Here is a 20,770-nt window from a genome sequence, read left to right on the forward strand (position 1 = left end):
ATTCTTTATATTCTTTATTATTATTTATATTACATTTATAATTATTTATATTATTTATTATTATTTATATTCTTTATTATTCTTTATATTCTTTATATTCTTTATTATTATTTATATTATTAATATTACATTTATTATTCTTTATATTCTTTATTATTATTTATATTATTAATATTACATTTATTATTCTTTATATTCTTTATTATTATTTATATTATTAATATTACATTTATTATTCTTTATATTCTTTATTATTCTTTATATTATTTATTATTCTTTATATTACATTTATTATTCTTTATATTCTTTATTATTCTTTATATTATTTATTATTCTTTATATTCTTTATATTACATTTATTATTCTTTATATTCTTTATTATTCTTTATATTCTTTATTATTATTTATATTATTAATATTACATTTATTATTCTTTATATTATTTATTATTCTTTATATTATTTATTATTCTTTATATTCTTTATATTACATTTATTATTCTTTATATTCTTTATTATTCTTTATATTCTTTATTATTCTTTATATTACATTTATAATTATTTATATTATTTATTATTATTTATATTCTTTATTATTCTTTATATTCTTTATATTCTTTATTATTATTTATATTATTAATATTACATTTATTATTCTTTATATTCTTTATTATTATTTATATTATTTATTATTCTTTATATAATTTATTATTCTTTATATTACATTTATTATTCTTTATATTCTTTATTATTATTTATATTATTAATATTACATTTATTATTCTTTATATTCTTTATTATTATTTATATTATTAATATTACATTTATTATTCTTTATATTCTTTATTATTATTTATATTATTAATATTACATTTATTATTCTTTATATTCTTTATTATTATTTATATTATTAATATTACATTTATTATTCTTTATATTATTTATTATTCTTTATATAATTTATTATTCTTTATATTACATTTATTATTCTTTATATTCTTTATTATTATTTATATTATTAATATTACATTTATTATTATTTATATTCTTTATTATTCTTTACATTCTTTATTATTCTTTATATTATTAATATTACATTTATTATTCTTATATTATTTATTATTCTTTATATTATTTATTATTCTTTATATTCTTTATTATTCTTTATATTCTTTATATTCTTTATTATTCTTTATATTATTAATATTACATTTATTATTCTTTATATTATTTATTATTATTTATTATTCTTTATATTATTTATTATTCTTTATATTCTTTATATTATTTATTATTCTTTATATTCTTTATATTATTTATTATTCTTTATATTATTTATTATTCTTTATTATTCTTTATTATTCTTTATATTATTTATTATTCTTTATATTATTTATTATTCTTTATATTATTTATTATTCTTTATATTATTTATATTCTTTATATTATTTATTATTCTTTATATTCTTTATATTATTTATTATTATTTATTATTCTTTATATTATTTATTATTATTTATATTATTTATTATTCTTTATATTCTTTATATTCTTTATTATTATTTATATTATTTATTATTCTTTATATTCTTTATATTATTTATTATTCTTTATATTCTTTATATTATTTATTATTCTTTATATTATTTATTATTCTTTATATTATTTATTATTATTTATATTATTTATTATTATTTATTATTCTTTATATTCTTTATATTATTTATTATTATTTATATTATTTATTATTCTTTATATTCTTTATATTCTTTATATTCTTTATATTATTTATATTCTTTATTATTCTTTATATTCTTTATTATTCTTTATATTATTTATTATTCTTTATTATTCTTTATATTATTTATTATTATTTATATTATTTATTATTATTTATTATTCTTTATATTCTTTATTATTATTTATATTCTTTATTATTCTTTATATTCTTTATTATTCTTTATATTCTTTATTATTATTTAGATTATTTATTATTATTTATATTATTTATTATTATTTATTATTCTTTATATTATTTATTATTCTTTATATTCTTTATTATTATTTAGATTATTTATTATTCTTTATATTATTTATTATTCTTTATTATTCTTTATATTATTTATTATTCTTTATATTATTTATTATTCTTTATATTATTTATTATTCTTTATATTATTTATTATTCTTTATATTATTTATTATTATTTATATTCTTTATTATTCTTCATATTCTTTATATTCTTTATTATTATTTATATTCTTTATATTATTTATTATTCTTTATATTATTTATTATTCTTTATTTTATTTATTATTCTTTATATTATTTATTATTCTTTATTATTCTTTATATTATTTATTATTCTTTATATTATTTATTATTCTTTATATTATTTATTATTATTTATTATTCTTTATATTATTTATTATTCTTTATATTCTTTATATTCTTTATTATTCTTTATATTATTTATTATTCTTTATATTCTTTATATTATTTATTATTCTTTATATTATTTATTATTCTTTACATTCTTTATATTATTTATTATTCTTTATATTATTTATTATTCTTTATATTATTTATTATTATTTATATTATTTATTATTATTTATTATTCTTTATATTCTTTATTATTATTTATATTATTTATTATTCTTTATTATTCTTTATATTCTTTATATTATTTATTATTATTTATATTATTTATTATTCTTTATATTCTTTATATTCTTTATTATTATTTATATTATTTATTATTCTTTATATTCTTTATTATTCTTTATATTATTTATTATTCTTTATTATTCTTTATTATTATTTATATTATTTATTATTATTTATTATTCTTTATATTATTTATTATTCTTTATATTCTTTATATTATTTATTATTATTTATATTATTTATTATTATTTATTATTCTTTATATTATTTATTATTCTTTATATTCTTTATATTATTTATTATTCTTTATATTATTTATTATTCTTTATATTCTTTATATTATTTATTATTATTTATATTATTTATTATTATTTATTATTCTTTATATTATTTATTATTCTTTATATTCTTTATTATTCTTTATATTCTTTATATTATTACACACACACACACACACACACACACACACACACACACACACACACACACTTTAAACTGTGTGTGTGTGTGCTTTGTCAACACGGCCTAAAGTCATCAGGAACTCGGCAAACAGACAAGATGGTGGACAGAGATACCGGATTGTTCTCCCATTGTGTGTGTGTGTGTGTGTGTGTGTGTGTGTGTGTGTGTGTGTGTGTGTGTGTGTGTGTGAGGATGCCTGTGTTCTGATGTCAACGTTTCTGCCCGGGGTCTGTGGTATGCAGGCTGTTTGTTAACCTAGACACACACACACACACACACACACACACACACACACACACACACACACACACACACACACACACACACACACACACACACACACACACACACACACCCCCCCCCCCTCTGGTAGAGCCGGCTGGGCTAGTTTTAAAGCTAACAGCTGTTCAAAGAGACAGAGACTGACTGCTGTAGCTAATGCTAACAGTTAGCTCGTTAGCATGTCTGCTGCTGTGGACAGGAACGGATTTCCAGACTTCAGCGCCAGCAGACCGGACGGGCTATTAAGAGGTATCAGGGTTAGCATTTCTTTAAATTTGAATATTAGCAAAGGTAGATTATAACCTTAGCATGAGGTGTATATAAAGTGTGAAACTTCAAAATGAAGGCGATTAAGAACAAACTTTCAAAATGTAAGAGACAACGAGCTGACCTTAAAATAAAGCCAATTAAGAGTCAACTAAAAATAAAAGTGACCAGAGCTGACTTTAAAATAAAGGTCCCAACCAATAAATGAGTAAGAAGACCAGACAACCCAGACCTTCACAATAAAAGCCTTTTAGTATTCAATAGAAATAGATCATCTGAATTATATCAAATGAGCTCCTTTTTGCAGCGGACTCCGGCGTTCACACACTCTATAAGTGGATTGTTTTTATACTTAATTCCCCTTTAAGTTATGTCTTTTTCAGGCAGGTCCTGCAAGTTTCAGACTCCCCTTATTGTGGGATTTCTGATCTGATGCATGGACTTTTCATGCCTCTGTGTGCAGGTGAAGGGCATGCTGACTTAACTTAAATAAGCTCGTTTCAGCAGCGTACTCATGCGTTTACACACTCTATCACTCTGAGAGGAAATGTGGTGTTGGAGAACAGCTGTGGCTGCAAAAGCTACCAAAACACACAATAAAAGTGTGCCGAATAAGCTTCAACTATATTCTTTTTGCAGCAGATTCATGCACTTACAAAGTTCTGAGTGGAATATTCTTATACTGAACTGAACGTTAAACAAGGAGTTTTCTCCTGCAGCTCAAAGAAGAATCTTACTGTGGGAATTCAGAGGCAGTTCACACGATAAAGTGTGCTGAATTGCTGAAAAGAAGCTCCTCCTCTGCAGCGGATTCATGCATGTACACACATCTGTGAGCGACTTCTGATCCTGAACTAAACCGTAAATTAAATTCTGTGATGAACGACTCGCCTCTCAGATCATTGATCCTCTCTCTGATGGGATCACAGACACTGAGCTCCATGCGCCGGCCTCTCCGGAGGAATGTGATAATGAATGGTCTTCATACCACACACACACACACACACACACACACACACACACACACACACACACACACACACACACACACACACACACACACACACACACACACACACACACACACACACACACACACACACACACACACACACACACACACACACACACACACACACACACACACACACACACACACACACACACAGCTAAAGATAGCCATCAGCCCGACCCGACGCCCTGGCTTGTAGGAAACATGTCACACCGTCTCTCCTTCACAATGACCCGCGCTGCCTTCACACGCCGTGGGAAATGTTGGCATCACAACACTAAGTATTACAAGATATCAGAGTGAGCCGATAGGACCGAGGGAAGGTGTGTGTGAAGACTGAGGTGTGTGTGAAGACCGAGGTGTGTGTGAACACTGAGGTGTGTGTTAACACTGAGGTGTGAGTGAAGACTGAGGTGTGTGTGAAGACTGAGGTGTGTGTGGAAATTGAGGTGTGTATGAAGACTGAGGTGTGTATGAAGACTGAGGTGTGTATGAAGATTGAGGTGTGTGTGAAGACTGAGGTGTGTGTGAAGACTGAGGTGTGTGTGAAGACTGAGGTGTGTATGAAGACTGAGGTGTGTATGAACACTGAGGTGTGTGTGAACACTGAGGTGTGTGTGAAGACTATACTGAGGTGTGTGTGAACACTGAGGTGTGTATGAAGACTGAGGTGTGTGTGAAGACTGAGGTGTGTGTGAAGACTGAGGTGTGTATGAACACTGAGGTGTGTATGAAGACTGAGGTGTGTATGAAGACTGAGGTGTGTGTGAAGACTGAGGTGTGTATGAACACTGAGGTGTGTATGAAGACTGAGGTGTGTGTGAAGACTGAGGTGTGTATGAACACTGAGGTGTGTATGAAGACTGAGGTGTGTGTGAAGACTGAGGTGTGTGTGAACACTGAGGTGTGTATGAAGACTGAGGTGTGTGTGAAGACTGAGGTGTGTATGAACACTGAGATGTGTATGAAGACTGAGGTGTGTATGAAGACTGAGGTGTGTGTGAAGATCGAGGTGTGTGTGAACACTGAGGTGTGTGTGAACACTGAGGTGTGTATGAAGACTGAGGTGTGTATGAAGACTGAGGTGTGTATGAACACTGAGGTGTGTATGAAGACTGAGGTGTGTATGAAGACTGAGGTGTGTGTGAACACTGAGGTGTGTATGAACACTGAGGTGTGTGTGAAGACTGAGGTGTGTGTGAAGACTGAGGTGTGTATGAAGACTGAGGTGTGTGTGAAGATCGAGGTGTGTGTGAACACTGAGGTGTGTATGAACACTGAGGTGTGTGTGAAGACTGAGGTGTGTGTGAACACTGAGGTGTGTATGAACACTGAGGTGTGTGTGTGAAGACTGAGGTGTGTGTGACGACTGAGGTGTGTGTGACGACTGAGGTGTGTGTGAAGAGGATCTTTACTGTCAGTCTGGATTGAATAAAGTTATCTGACCATATTCCATATAAATATTCAGTACCCGGTAAAGAAGTGCGACCACATGGGAAAAAGAGATAGATATATTAAAATATAAATAATTATAATACATTCAGACTGTATATATTATAATATAATATATATGAAACACCTTTATAGTTATTACAAATGAAATAGTTTTAAAACATTTAAATATATTAATAGATTTATTAGAGAATATATTTTTTATCTGATTCATAACAAATAAATTACAATAAAAATAAATAAATGCATCAAATAAAAAGTGAAATAAAAAACAGTACTTTAGAAATATATTAATTTAAACAAATAGTAAATCATAAAATCAAATATTAATCATAGCAGAACAAATACACAAATCAAATCAAAGGTAAAAAATAATAAAGTCCTTCCTGCCTCTAGCCCCGCCTCCTCGGTGACATCACTGCGGTGATGAAAGATAGTGCGCTCTGATTGGTCAATGCATAATGCGCTAATCTGAAGTAGATGATCCTCCAACTCATGGTATCAGTTTACTGACTAAAATACACACACACACACACACACACACACACACACACACACACACACACACACACACACACACACACACACACACACACACACACACACACACACACACACACACACAGCAGGCTAACTTTAGCTCAGACAGTGTGCAGAGGTTAGTATGTTTACGTTGCTCAGAAAAGTTGCTCAATTATTCTCATTAATCTGTAAACAAAAACCTGAGTATTTTATCATTATGGGGGGGGGGGGGGGGGTTAAACTGCAAAACGTTCCTCGCGATATCTCCATGTTTGAAACGGTATTTGGTATATTTTAAAGCAGTGCATCATTTAATGGTATTAAAGGTCAATAAAAGCAGTCAAATACTGTTTCATTGGGCTGAAGGTTCCAGAAATATGATTCACAGATACTATGTTTACAACACACTCATCACTACTCTTTATTCCATTAGTTATTAATGAGATGCATTATTGTGAGGGACATCATGAACCTGCTGGGGTTACCGGGGAGTCACCGCCGAGAGCTCATCACACAACAACAGCCGGTACCGGCCCGGGCCTGTCGGTACCGGCAGACACACACACACACACACACACACACACACACACACACACACACACACACACACACACACACACACACACACACACACACACTTGGTCAGAGAGTCAGAAAGTTTGGGGTGGGGGCGCTGCTGAGCCCCATACACTCACACATACACACACACTTTTTCTCTCTCTCACATACACACACACACACACACACACACACACACACACACACACACACACACACACACACACACACACACACACACTTGGTCAGAGAGTCAGAAAGTTTGGGGTGGGGGCGCTGCTGAGCCCCATACACTCACACATACACACACACTTTTTCTCTCTCTCACACACACACACACACACACACACACACACACACACACACACACACACACACACACACACACACACACACACACACACACACACACTCGATAAATTAAGTTTACTCACTAAGTTTGTCCGCGTTGTAAGTTTCCCTGGGATGACGTCACTCCGGAGCAGAAGAGAGAGGCCGCGGCGGGGCGGAGTATCACGGCCGAAAACCAGACTCTATGTCCGGCTGTGATTCTGACCCAGTGCCGGTCCCTGGTCCGGTTCTTCCGTAAGTGGGTGGGCGGGGGGGGGGGTTAAAGTGACGGTTAACCGGAGAGTTACCGGAGAGTTAAAAAACTTAACAGAAAGAGAGGAAAGAGAGAGAGACAGGGGGGAGAGAGAGAGGCTGGCCGGGGCCTGGCCGCGCGGCGGTGTGCGAATGCGCGTCCCCGTGACGGAGGAAGGGGGGTGTGGGGTGGGGTGGGGGGGGAGTCTGAGAGGCTGACCCGGAGAGAGGGGCCCGAAACCCCGCCCCGAGCCGAGCCACGACCCGCCCTCCTCCAGCACGAGGGCTCACTCTGACCGGGATTTAGAAAACAGCGGAAAACTTTAATCTGCTCCAGAAAAGCTTCGTATAAATCTCCATAACTCAAATAATCTGAACACACAAACATTGAACGTTTTAATTTAGTGACACTTAAACTACCAAAAATATCCTCCTTTTTAAATCACCCAGAATAAATGGCCGTCAGATAAAGAAGTGCAATTTCCAAAGTGCTGATTCTACAGAACTGTGAATTATTTATAATAATTATTGATGCATTCAAGTGTCAAACAGCCGGTAAAGGTGCAGTTTATTTCAAATATTCTAACTTTAGATCTTTTCTGTAAAATAATTATATCCTGATAATGTATTACGTAAGAAGTGACTTTGTAATAAATGTAGTAAAACGAGCGAGAAATACTACAGCAGAACCTGTGTGTGTGTGTGTGTGTGTGTGTGTGTGTGTGTGTGTGTGTGTGTGTGTGTGTGTGTGTGTGTGTGTGTGTGTGTGTGTGTGTGTTTCTATAAAACAGGAGGGGTGTGGTCAGGAAACACCTGGAAGTCAGAGACAGCAGTAATTCCTATAATAAACCCTGGTCCGGTGATGTAATGACAGGGAGCCACCAGAGGGGCGCTGCTGCACTGCTGCGGTTCATGTGTGTGCTGCAGTACTCTGGCGCTCTCTGCCGGCTCGACATGAGCATTACACCTACTCATAACCGGATAATCTCGTCCAACAGCGCAGAAAACAATATGTCTTCTAAATGTAATATGTCTTCCAGTCCTTTGCTTAGCTCCTTTATTATCATTTATTCAATAATCATTTATTTAAATATTTTTTATTGGGAATACAAATGAAAAATAGTATTATTACAAATATTTATTCTGTGTTTATATTTTGATACATTTATTGATATATTTATAATTTATTCATCCAAATGTTTTTCTGGATTTGTTTGTGTAACTCATATCTTTTATATTTGGCTGTTGATTTCCTGTGTGCTGTGTGTTCATTTCCTCTGGGGAAAATGGAAAACTGTGATTAGAATTGTTCTTCCAGAGAAACATCTCGTGGGATCCCAAAAAAAGACCTTAACCATTTCTGTGAAAATACTCAAGAAAACAGATTCAGCGCTAGAGCAGTGCTTCCTGTCTATGTGAATCAAAAACATTTAGTGCCATGGAAACAGAAACATAAACAAATATTCCTCAGGAAACATTTGAAATAAAACACACACACACACACACACACACACACACACACACACACACACACACACACACACACACACACACACACACAAATACACCCACGCACAAAAATAATACCATTTTCCTCCCCAAAAATATTTATCTATTGAATTATTCCAAATTTTCTTTCTGTATTTAATCCCTATTTTTCTCAAATAATTTCCAAAAGTTGGTTTTGGTTGAAAAGCTTTCTTCCAATCAGGTGCCTCGTAGCACATCCATTAAGTGTCCAATGTTTGTGTGGTTTGTAACAGACACACACAATAACCATTATAATCTTACTGCTTTAAGTTCGGCACCTTTAAATAAATAAATACAACTAATAAGCTAAATGTACATCAAGTTAAAGTTGATTTTATGCAAATCTCTCTCATTTTGGTGAGGATTCAAATGAAGCTCAGCGCAAGCAATAATAAAAATAAGTCTCTCCTGAGTGAACTATGACACAAAGAAAATGTGTCTCAAAATAATTTATGATTTTCCTCCAAAATAAACTTATTTTAATAAAAATATCACAACTTTTTTTCTCAAATTTTAACAATTTTTATAAATATTACAATTATTTGTAATTGTTGATGACTTTTTTCCCCCAATGATTAAAAACCTTTTCTCTCTTATTTTATGAACCAAAAGTTTCAGAATGAGCCTCCTCAACGAAGCGCCACCATGTTGACCCAGCACCTCAACAGGAAGTAGAATGCCCACAGGGAAAAGCCTTCGTCCAACCAGGTGCCTCGTAGCACAGCCATTAAGTGTCATGGTTGGGCATGGTTCATCAGGGTGCAGGGGGACATTGGATTGGGTCTTTGTAATAAGATAAAATAAAGTTTCCACATATTCCACCATGCTTTCGTCCAATCAGGTGCCTCCTACCACCTACAGCACCATCATGGTTTAGGGGGACATTGTGGGATGTTTCTCCGGCGGTTCAGAGGTATGGCGGGCACGATGGACCCCCGGCGGCTGGACAGCGAGGCGTGGGCGTCCCTCAGGTTGTCCCTGAACCTGCGGGTGGAGTAGTAATACAGCAGCGGGTTGATGGCGCTGTTGGACGCCGCCATGCACAGCGTCACGGCCACCACCTTCTGCAGCGGCGCTGTGACGTCGCAACCCCATTTGGCAAACGTGGCGTGAAGATGCACCGAACGCATCACGTGATACGGCAGGAAGCATACCACGAAGGTCGCCATCACCATAGCGACCAGGTGTATGGACCGCCGGCGGTTGCATCGGCGAAGTCGGGCGGACGGACCGTCGGTGCCGTGGAGGCTGGAGCGCGTCGTGAGGCGGCGGACGACCCGGCTGTAGCTCAGGATGATGGTGAGGAAGGGCAGCAGGAAGCCGATCAACACCGCCACCCAGTTCATGATCAGGAGCATAATCGAGGACGGCCCAGTGGGAGGATCGAAGCAGCGCAAGACCCCCGCCCTGAGATAGGGGTGGGACCAAACATTCTTTAAATCAAAAGGGATATTTTGTATGTTTAAAAGGAAGTACTCTGGCGCCCCTGCAGGCTAAACATGAGAAGTACATTGATTGACATAAGTGTGAATATTCTGTGAAAACGTTTTGGTGCGGATAGTATATTACAATGTGATTATCAGACACATCCTTTATTATTCATTATATTAAATATTCAACAACCACAAAATATTGGACCGAAATGAAATACATCAATATCAAAAAACACATTTTATGAAATATTTTAAGTTTATTATAAATATCATAATTCCTGTCTCACCTGCAGACCCTCCCGTTGACCAGGAAGGGTGCGGAGGCCCCGCCCACTAGCAGCCAGACTCCCAGACACACCAATATGGCTTTGGCGGGTGTGGCCAGAGTGCGATGGCGCAGGGGGCGTGTCACCGCGAGCCACCGGAGCACGCTCAGTAGAGTCAGGAAGAGGATGCTGGGGGGGGGATTATTTTATGTTGTTTAAATATTACAAAGTCTCTCCTAGAAATATCACATATTTATATTTTTGCTGAGGATATTGAATATTTCTTAAATATAATAACACCATCGTTTTGGGAAAATATGAAACCTTTTTACCTCCAAATATTTCGTAACGACATAGTTTCTGAAAAGTGTGAAGAATTGCTTTTTATTTACGAGGTTTTTTACTCAATGTTCTGTAATATCTGTTATTTGTTTGTTGTTGTTAGCCTTGTGTTTTCTCTATATGTGAATGACCAATTAAAAAGAAAGAGTAGGTCTTTACTTTTGGGTGTTCTTTTTAACGTTTCCCCACAAGGTTCGCTTTATTCCGGTCTCTGTAAAGATGTGTCTCCTCTGTCATTTCTGCTCTGAGCGGACAAACCGTGCTGCAGGTGCTGGTCTGTTACCTGGTGTACAGGTTGACGTAGAAGCAGTACACGCACAGTCTGCACAGCCAATCAGAGAACTTCCACACGTGCTCACTGAAGTAGTAATGGAGCCGCAGCGGCAGAGTGAGCGAGAAGCTGAAGTCTGATAGGGCGAGGTTCGTCATGACGACGCAGGAGGCGGAGCTTCTGCAGGAAACAGGTTGTTATTATTATGGCTTATTTATTTGAAAACAAGAACAAAAACATTATTATTATAATGACTAACAATACTATTATTTATTTTGAACAATATTGTCAATACTTAATTAATATTACTATTTTTAACACTATAATAACAACAACAATAATAACAATAACAGAAACAACAACAATAACAACAACAATAATAATAAACAACACTATTATTAACGTTATTATTTGTATCTTGATCATTATCTTTGGAGAAGTCGACAGGAGGTCAAACCTAAAGGTTTTGTAGATTATAATCTTTATTAAAGTATATTTTTAACATGAAATTCAAACGGAGCTCTGTTTGTAGTTCTTCACATTGATGTTGTGAATAGAGGGTATAAAGCCTTGTCATTTTGGACAGGTGTTAGATCTGCTCTCTGAATGTTTCAGAGAGTGATATATAATAGCTCTGTGTCGTTGAGGCTGCAGATTAATGCAAATTAAATTCAAACCGTCTCTGATGATATCTGACTCCCTCAGACTCTGCAGCACGTTTGTTTATAACGACCGTCTCTCCTCAGTGATATATTTACAGAGTAGTGTGTGTGTGTGTCTGTGTGTCTGTGTGTGAGACAGGCTGAGCCACACACATTATAATCCTGCAAACTTGTTGGATGTTCAGGGAAACAAAAAATCAACAACAATTAAAAGAAAAAAAGGAAAAAAAAGTTAATAAAATAAACAATGAAAATAGAAAAAGATTGAGAAAATGCAGTAAATGTAAATATGTACAAACAAGAGAGCTGCAAACACTCTGACCCAGGCTCACAGATGGTTTGCATAAACACAAACTGGTTATTCATGTGAAACCGACTCTAAGCACTCGACCCGGAAGAGGAGCGGTGTGCAGCGCGCTGAGTCATACCTGCGGCTCCTCTGCAGGATGAAGGCAGCCAGAGCCCCCCCGTTACAAATCAGGGCGAAGGGGAACAGCATCAGGTAGGTGGCGCTGTACGCTGTACGCTTAAAGGAGTCCTCGTAACACCCACCCACTGAGGAGCTGTTATTCAGGCACGCTGCAAACACACACACACACACACACACACACACACACACACACACACACACACACACACACACACACACACACACACACACACACAAAGGTTTTTAAATAAGTGCAAATATTTCAAAAATAAAAGCCTAAATGGTTCAAGACAAAAATATAAATTAGAGATGAACATTTAAAAAACCAAAGTGATATTTCTAGAATTAAAGAAAACAATATTTTAGGGAAACTGAATATTTAAAGAAAATATTAAACAAAATGAAATATGTCAAGAAAAAAGCTGTGATGAAATAAAATGAAAATATTCTTAAAGGAAGAACAAGTCAATCAAAACACATTCATTAATTAATTAACAAAAAAAGTTTAAAGAAAGAAAGCAGATTAAATAGAAAACAGAAAATATTTGGGGAAAATAAATCATTATTATAAAAAAAACCAAGGGAATAAAAAGTATTCTTAAAATGTTCATCACTGACATTCAGCCCTCTTTAAAGAGTGCTAATGAGGCTAATGCAGCTAATGAGGCTAATGCAGCTAATGAGGCTAATGAGCCTAATGCAGCTAATGAGCTAATGCAGCTAATGAGCTAATGCAGCTAATGAGGCTAATGCAGCTAATGAGGCTAATGCAGCTAATGAGCCTAATGCAGCTAATGAGGCTAATGCAGCTAATGAGGCTAATGAGGCTAATGAGCCTAATGCAGCTAATGAGGCTAATGCAGCTAATGAGGCTAATGAGGCTAATGCAGCTAATGAGGCTAATGAGCCTAATGCAGCTAATGAGGCTAATGCAGCTAATGAGGCTAATGAGCCTAATGCAGCTAATGAGGCTAATGAGGCTAATGAGGCTAATGCAGCTAATGAGGCTAATGAGGCTAATGCAGCTAATGAGGGTAATGAGGCTAATGAGGCTAATGAGGGTAATGAGGCTAATGCAGCTAATGAAGCTAATGCAGATAATGAGGGTAATGAGGCTAATGCAGCTAATGAAGCTAATGAGGCTAATGCAGCTAATGAGCCTAATGCAGCTAATGAGGCTAATGCAGCTAATGAGGCTAATGAGGCTAATGCAGCTAATGAGGCTAATGCAGCTAATGAGGCTAATGAGGCTAATGCAGTTAATGAGGCTAATGCAGCTAATGAGGCTAATGAGGCTAATGCAGCTAATGAAGCTAATGCAGCTAATGAGGCTAATGCAGCTAATGAGCTAATGCAGCTAATGAGGCTAATTCCTGGTCGAACAGGAATCAAACACCAGGAATATGTGTGTGTGTGTGTGTGTGTGTGTGTGTGTGTGTGTGTGTGTGTGTGTGTGTGTGTGTGTGTGTGTGTGTGTGTGTGTGAGAGTGTGGAACAAAGCAGTCCTTGTTAATCACCTGATGACAGAAACACACCTGACCACATATCTGAAAGAAGGGTTTGACCGTTTGTTTTTTATGGATTTATATTTGGTGTGATTATCGTTCTGAAAGATGTAAAATGAGTTCGGTAGTTTGGGTCATTTTGAGAGGTTTAGTGCGTTTGTTGAGGTTTTTCAACATTCTTTGGAGAAGCGTTACTGTTTCAGTCAATTTATTGAAGATGTTAACAAAGAATAAAGTTCATGTTCAAAAGAAGCAGCTAGTCCTCCCCCTGCAGAGCTCAGTTCCCCCTTCATTCATCGTCTGTGTTCACATCAACAGAAATAAGCAATAATCAAATCCTCTTTACAGGTACACCAAAGAAAGTAATCCTGAGATCACCGGTCCGCTCGTATCGTTGACAGTGTCTTTAGCTTCACTAAACCTCCCGTTGTGATGCAGGCGGGGGTTTGTTGTTACAGGGGTTTTTGAGTCTGCAGTTTCCTCATGTGTCCCTCTGAGTGTGAACAGTCCCTGCATACCACGAGTAGGGGTGGATTTAACAGGGGAGTTTTTCTTGAAAATATTTAGAGTATTTGAGTTTTTTCGACTTCTTTAAACTTTATTTGTGAAGTTTTAATTTTTTTTGTATTTGTTTAGATTTGGTTTATTGTTGTCCCTTTTTGTGGTCTTAATCTCTTGTAGTTATTTGTGGTGTCTATATCTCCATATATAAAGTTTGGTTGTGGTTCTGAGTCTCTTTGCGGTGAGCCGGTGCCTCTGAGTGTTTCTGCGGTTCTTTGTTTCCTCCTCTAATTAAACGTCTCCTAAGAGGGGATTTCTTCCGCTGACGAGGAGCAGACGTGTTTTAAAGTGTGTGTTTTCAGCTGTTCCTCGGAGTTCCTCGCAGCGCCGGCAGTGAAAAGTGTTTACGTTAATCCTCTCGTAAAAATGTCCCACATGCACACACCGTGACCTCCGACCTCTGTGTTTATCTGACTGTTTACCCTGGGACAAAACTCCAACCTCTCCTCACGTCTGTCTTAAGATCATATTGAAAGCTGTTTGATCTGCGCTGCTCTCTGTCTCTGATGAATGGAGCTGATCTGCCCAGCGTCTCCCGTCTCCATCAGAGGTTTGTGGTGGATCCCTTTGAAGAGGCTCTAATAGGGTCTCTGGCGTCCCTCTCCTGTAGTGTGTCAGGTGTATGTGGGTGTAAATGGTCTGCATAGTTATGTGTGAATGTGGGAGATTTTGATCTGAGGTTTGAGGTAAACACTGTTCCCAGGCGGCTGCAGGAGACAAACCCCTCGTTCTTCTCCCAGGAGTTCAGTAACTGCAGTAAGACCAAACCGCCTCTTTAACTGAACAGATCCTCTATTATGAGAAGTTTAATCAGAGAAAAGTACTCAAAACCTGAAACGCCTTCATTGTGTCATAATGACATCACTACGGGACACTCCCGCTCCCATTGGCTAGCGCTCCAACACATCGTGCGTGATAGGCTGAGGGGCGGGACATCTGTAAGCATATCCCATACTTTAACTTTTGACAATTTAAGCACATTTGTTGAGAAGACTTTTATTTGAGTATTTTAACGCTACGCTACCTCCGTTAGCGGTTAGCTCCGTGACTTGGCTACGCAGGATTCAGCTAGCAGCTAAAGCTAACTAGCCTCAAAATGCTTTGGACTCTTTAAATATATTCTGCCACTATTCATTCTAACACCTTTGTTTACGTCAACATTTTAATTTCAAAAAGGAGTTTGTGTAAAATATCTTCAATAGAACTCATCAGATGAACGAGCTGTAAACCCAATACATTTCAAATCCATCAGAAACATTATCGTTAATTAACTTTAAACTTTAGGTACATTTAGCAGATAAACGTTCCGATCGTGTTAACGAAATATAACAACCTGTTTATATTTTCCTGAAGGTCTCAGAGGCTTCTGCCGAACACCAGAGAGATGATCCTCTGAGTGTTCATCAAACCAAACACCTTTTAAGGCTCTGAATCTGAAGAATGCAAATCTCACAGCGCTTTACTTTGAAAGGTCTTCACTCACCGTTCATCCTGCCCTCTTCTCCTTTCATTTCGACTCTCCGTCCGTCATCACCCCTCTCTGCTGCGGTGAGGAGCCCTCAGTGATCGCTGAGCCGGAGTGTGTGTGTGTAATGTATTTCACACACACAAGTGGGCGGGCACACACACACACACACACACACACACACACACACACACACACACACACACACACACACACACACACACACACACACACACACAGACACACACACACACAGGTCTAATCCTTCTCTGGAATTTAAATACGTCTTGAATTTATAACAGTCAGAACATGACCAAACATGCTTCAGATTTCTGCTCCAAGGATATCTTTGTCACACACACACACACACACACACACACACACACACACACACACACACACACACACACACACACACACACACACACACACACACACACACACAGCACTACGGTTTCTCTTCACCTGAAGATGTAGCTTAAATAATGTCGCATTTGCTGCAGACTCTGTCATACAGCGATAATGACTCACGGTGGATATTTATTATTACTGTCAGTAGTCCATGCTTCACTTCCTCTGTAAGTAAATAACAGACTCTCTTAAAGTCCTGTGTTCCTGTTGGAGCAGCATGGTTGCTTACTTGTAAATATGTGTATTTTACCCCAAATAAAACCCCCTGAATCCTGGAAACATCAGGACATCTCTCCCTGAGGCTGAGGAACTTACAGCAGGATTTAGAGAGGTTGACTCACCTGGAAGAAGAGAGCTGCAGATCTCAGCTTCCTGCTGGGACGCTGGCGCCCTCTGGAGGCCAGACCCTATTACTACAACACGACTCCACTGAGTTTCATTAATTTAGCAGCTTAGATAAACATAAAGATAGATTCAGAAACACAAGTAATTACGAGTAGTCACACAGGTATACCTCGGGGTGCAAAATACCTACAACACTGTTAACTCTAGCAGTTTGTTTGAACCCCTTACTGCACACCATTTATTCTACCCTGTGGGTCTGCACGCTCCCTCTGTCTCCCTCTCTCTCTCTCTCTCTCTCTCTCTCTCTCCCTCTCTCTCTCTCTTTCTCTCTCCCTCTCGGTCTCTCTCTCTCTCTTTCTCCCTCTCTCTCTCTCTCTGTCTCTCTCCCTCTCCCTCTTGGTCTCTCTCTCTTTCTCCCTCTCTCTCCCTCTCTCTCTCTTTCTCTCCCAATCTCTCCCTCTCCCTCTCTCTTTCTCTCCCAATCTCTCTCCCTCTGTCTTTCTCCCTGTCGCTCTCTCTCTCGGTCTCTCTCGCTCTCCCTCTCTCTTTATCTCTCTCTCCCTCTCTCTTCCCCTCCCAATCTCTCCCTCTCTCTCTCTCTCTTGCTCTCCCTCTCTCTTTATCTCTCTCGCCCTCTCTCTCTCTCTCTCTCTCTCTCTCTCTCTCTCTGAGTGGATCGTGAGTATAGCGGAGAGTGGTGATTATCGGTTTCGTAACTTTTCAAACCCTTTTAAACATTTGTTTCTTTCACTGGGTGATTGTGTATAACTTTGTGCATCACGTCACCGAATTTTGGTGGGTTTGTTTGGTGGCACTGGTGATTTGTTTGCCAGGCGGCTGCTACCGCAGCCTCTCGGCTCGGCATGGCGTCTCGTGGCAGCAGCTCCGGGTTGGAGAAGCTGACTCGCCAGCACGCCGTCAAGCTCTCTCCACCTGGCGGTGTTTCGGTAGAGGAGTGTAGTTTGGCTGTGGGTGCTGTGGTGGGATATGGCAGGGTGAAATCTGCCTCACGGATGAACAGTGCTGTGGTTATTTTCTTAGACAGCACTGAGAAAGCTAATCAGCTGGTGGAGAGCGGGATAGTGGTTAAAGGGACGCTGCTACCCGTGCTACCCCTTGCCACTCCCGCGAAAAAAAGTGGTAATATCGAATGTACCCCCGTTTCTGCGGAACGAGTTGTTGGAGAGAGAGTTGGCTCGGCACGGGCAGCTTGTGTCTCCAATAAAAATGATCCCCCTCGGCTGCAAGTCACCGCACCTTAAGCACGTGGTTTCTTTCAGGAGACAGGTGCTTATGATCCTAAAGGAGGATGAGGGGGAACTCAACTTGGTTCTTAGTTTTCGTATTGACGATTTTGCCTACACTGTTCATGTCACGTCTGATACGCTGAGATGTTTTGGATGTGGAGCTCAGGGACATCTGATCCGCGCGTGCCCTGGGGGAGCGGGTGGCGGTCCGGCTGCCGCTGCTCCGGCGGCGGGTCCGGCTGCCGCTGCTCCGGCGGCGGGTCCGCCTGCGGTTGGGTCGGTGGCGGGTGCGCCTGTCGTTGGGGCGGTGGCGGTGCCGCCTGTCATTGGAGCGGTAGCGGTGCCGCCTGTTGTTGGAGCGGTAGCGGTGCCGCCTGTCATTGGAGCGGTAGCGGTGCCGCCTGTTGTTGGAGCGTTAGCGGTGCCGCCTGTTGTTGTGGCGGTAGCGGTGCCGCCTGTCGGTGCTCCCGTCGCTGTGGTGGCGGCTGGGAACGCTGGGGAGGGGGGCGGGGCCGGCTGTCGCTTCACTCAGTAACTCACTCGGGGACAGTGGGCACACCGCAGCCAGGGTGGCTGAATCTGTTTTGGAGGAAGTCATCATGGATGAGGAGTTGCTCAAATTACCGGTTAAAAGAAAAAGTGCAGAGGTGTGCAACAACAACGGGGCCCAAACAAAAAAGGTGTTGAAGACAGAGTCGCTGTGTTCCTCTCAGCCAGAGGGACTCTCAGAGGACTCGGAGGACAGTGACAGGGAGGCTTTCAGTGAAAGTATGCAGGTAGACAGGGGTGAGGAGTATTCCTTCCAGAGGATCAGAGGCTTCCTGAAGGACACTAAAGGGAGGAAGGCGGTAAGGGTGCAGGATTTTTTTGTTGATCAGCTGATGTTTCGTGACTCTGCTAGGGCTCTCATGCGGCGCACAGCAGGCCTTGGGCAGCTTACTTTTAGCGAACAGGAGATCTACAGGCTGAGGACATTACTGTTGAAGATATGAGAAGAAACTGCTGGAAGTCATGATTAAGTACATGTTGTTTGTCTTTTCTCTCCTTTCCTTTTCTTCAGTTATCGTTTTGACTTGGTTAGGAGGCAGCTATACTCTCATTATGGGTGACATAAAGCTGGGCTCTCTGAATATTAACGGTGCTCGAGGGGATGCCAAGAGAGCATCTTTGGTTTCTTTAATAGAGAGTAAGAATCTAAATGTGACGTTTCTCCAGGAGACTCACAGCACTGCTGACAATGAGAGTGACTGGAGGAGGGCATGGAGTGGGGAGGGCTTCTTCAGCCATAAATGCAGCAATAGTGGAGGGGTTGCTATTCTCTTTGCCAGAGGTTTCACACCCTTTTCCTGCACTGTTGAGGACGTCATTCCAGGTCACTTGTTGAAACTAAATGCTGTTTTCGAGAAGGTTAAAATATGTTTCATTAATATTTATGCTCCCAGTGTGGGCTCTGAAAGGCTTTTATTTTTTGAGCAGTTGAAGCATGCCCTTAGCACCTGCAGTAGTGAGGAGTATCTGTTCCTGGGGGGGGACTTTAACTGCACAGAAAACCCTGTGCTGGACAGGAACCACTGGGAACCGCATGCTGCCTCTAGGAGTGCTTTAATGAGGATCACAGAGTCTTTCGAGCTGTGTGACATTTGGAGGCATCTTTACCCGGGCCAGCGGCAGTACACCTGGGTGCACTGTAGGGACAATCTGTTGTCTCTAGCCAGACTGGACCGAGTGTACTGCTTTAACCACCACATGAACACAAGCAGGAGCTGCTCCATCAGTCCTGTTGGGTTCTCTGACCATTCCCTTGTTCAGGTTTCAGTTCTTATTAATTATGTGAAGTGCAATAGTGCGTATTGGCACTTCAATGTTTCTCTGTTGGCTGATAATCATTTTAAAACAGTCTTCAAATTTTTTTGGCAAAACTACCGTAATTGTAAGAGTGAGTACAGTAGTCTTCAGCAGTGGTGGGATGTGGGGAAAGTCCAAATCAGACAGCTTTGCCTGCAGTACACTCTCAATGTCACCAAGGACATGGCTAGATCTCTGAGGGCTCTGGAGAGGGAAGTGGTGGAGCTGCAGGGATTGGCAGACTCCACAGGAGAGCGAGAACATGTTGAGGTTTTCAAAAGTAGAAATGCAGCTCTGTCCGACCTGCTGGGGTTTTCTGCTCAGGGTGCTCTGGTCAGATCCCGGTTTCAGAACATCGTGAAAATGGATGCTCCCTCTCACTTTTTCTTCGGTCTCGAGCGCAGGAACGGTCAGAGGAGGCTGATGCACTCCCTGCGGTCAGACACTGGGCAGCTGCTTCAGGAGTCGGCCGACATTCAGCAGTGTGCTGTCAGGTTTTATAAAGAGCTCTACAGGTCAGATTACCAGGCAGAACCAGAGGCAGTGCTGTCCTTCTTTGAAGGCCTTCCTAAGGTCCCTGAGGGGGACAGCGCAGACCTGGAAGCTGAGCTCTCTGCCCAGGAGCTGCAGGAGGCCCTGCAGAGCATGCA

The 20,770-nt window shown here is 38.8% G+C and overlaps 2 protein-coding genes across 2 annotated transcripts in view; both read right to left on the reverse strand.

Moving 5' to 3' along the window:
• LOC134876089 (kinesin-like protein KIF1C) overlaps window positions 1-7,950 on the reverse strand; it is a 29,349-nt gene extending 21,399 nt beyond the window's left edge. The window contains 1 exon segment of the mRNA XM_063900938.1: window positions 7,660-7,950. The gene's annotated coding sequence lies outside the window, so the exon portion shown is untranslated.
• Window positions 7,951-8,888: 938 nt separating this feature from the next.
• LOC134876094 (cysteinyl leukotriene receptor 2-like) lies at window positions 8,889-16,399 on the reverse strand. The gene is made up of 5 exons (XM_063900945.1): window positions 16,291-16,399; window positions 12,740-12,890; window positions 11,662-11,829; window positions 11,058-11,225; window positions 8,889-10,744 (listed from the first exon to the last, which is right to left on the reverse strand). Exons 1-5 carry the CDS (start codon window positions 16,316-16,318, stop codon window positions 10,204-10,206), a joined length of 1,056 nt encoding a protein of 351 aa, XP_063757015.1. The 5' UTR covers window positions 16,319-16,399; the 3' UTR covers window positions 8,889-10,203.
• Between the last annotated feature and the right edge of the window lie 4,371 nt (window positions 16,400-20,770).

This window comes from Eleginops maclovinus, chromosome 14, assembly GCF_036324505.1.
Source record: "Eleginops maclovinus isolate JMC-PN-2008 ecotype Puerto Natales chromosome 14, JC_Emac_rtc_rv5, whole genome shotgun sequence".
NCBI classification, from domain to species: domain Eukaryota; kingdom Metazoa; phylum Chordata; class Actinopteri; order Perciformes; family Eleginopidae; genus Eleginops; species Eleginops maclovinus.

Bases quoted from the DNA above. Each gene is read 5' to 3' on its own strand.
- LOC134876094 (XM_063900945.1), bottom strand. From the start codon at position 16,318: ATGAAAGGAGAAGAGGGCAGGATGAACG. The intron at 12,891-16,290 runs GTGAGTGAAGAC...GTGTGTTTGCAG, and splicing joins AGAAGAGGGCAGGATGAACG to CGTGCCTGAATAACAGCTCC. The intron at 11,830-12,739 runs GTATGACTCAGC...TGTTTCCTGCAG, and splicing joins ATCCTGCAGAGGAGCCGCAG to AAGCTCCGCCTCCTGCGTCG.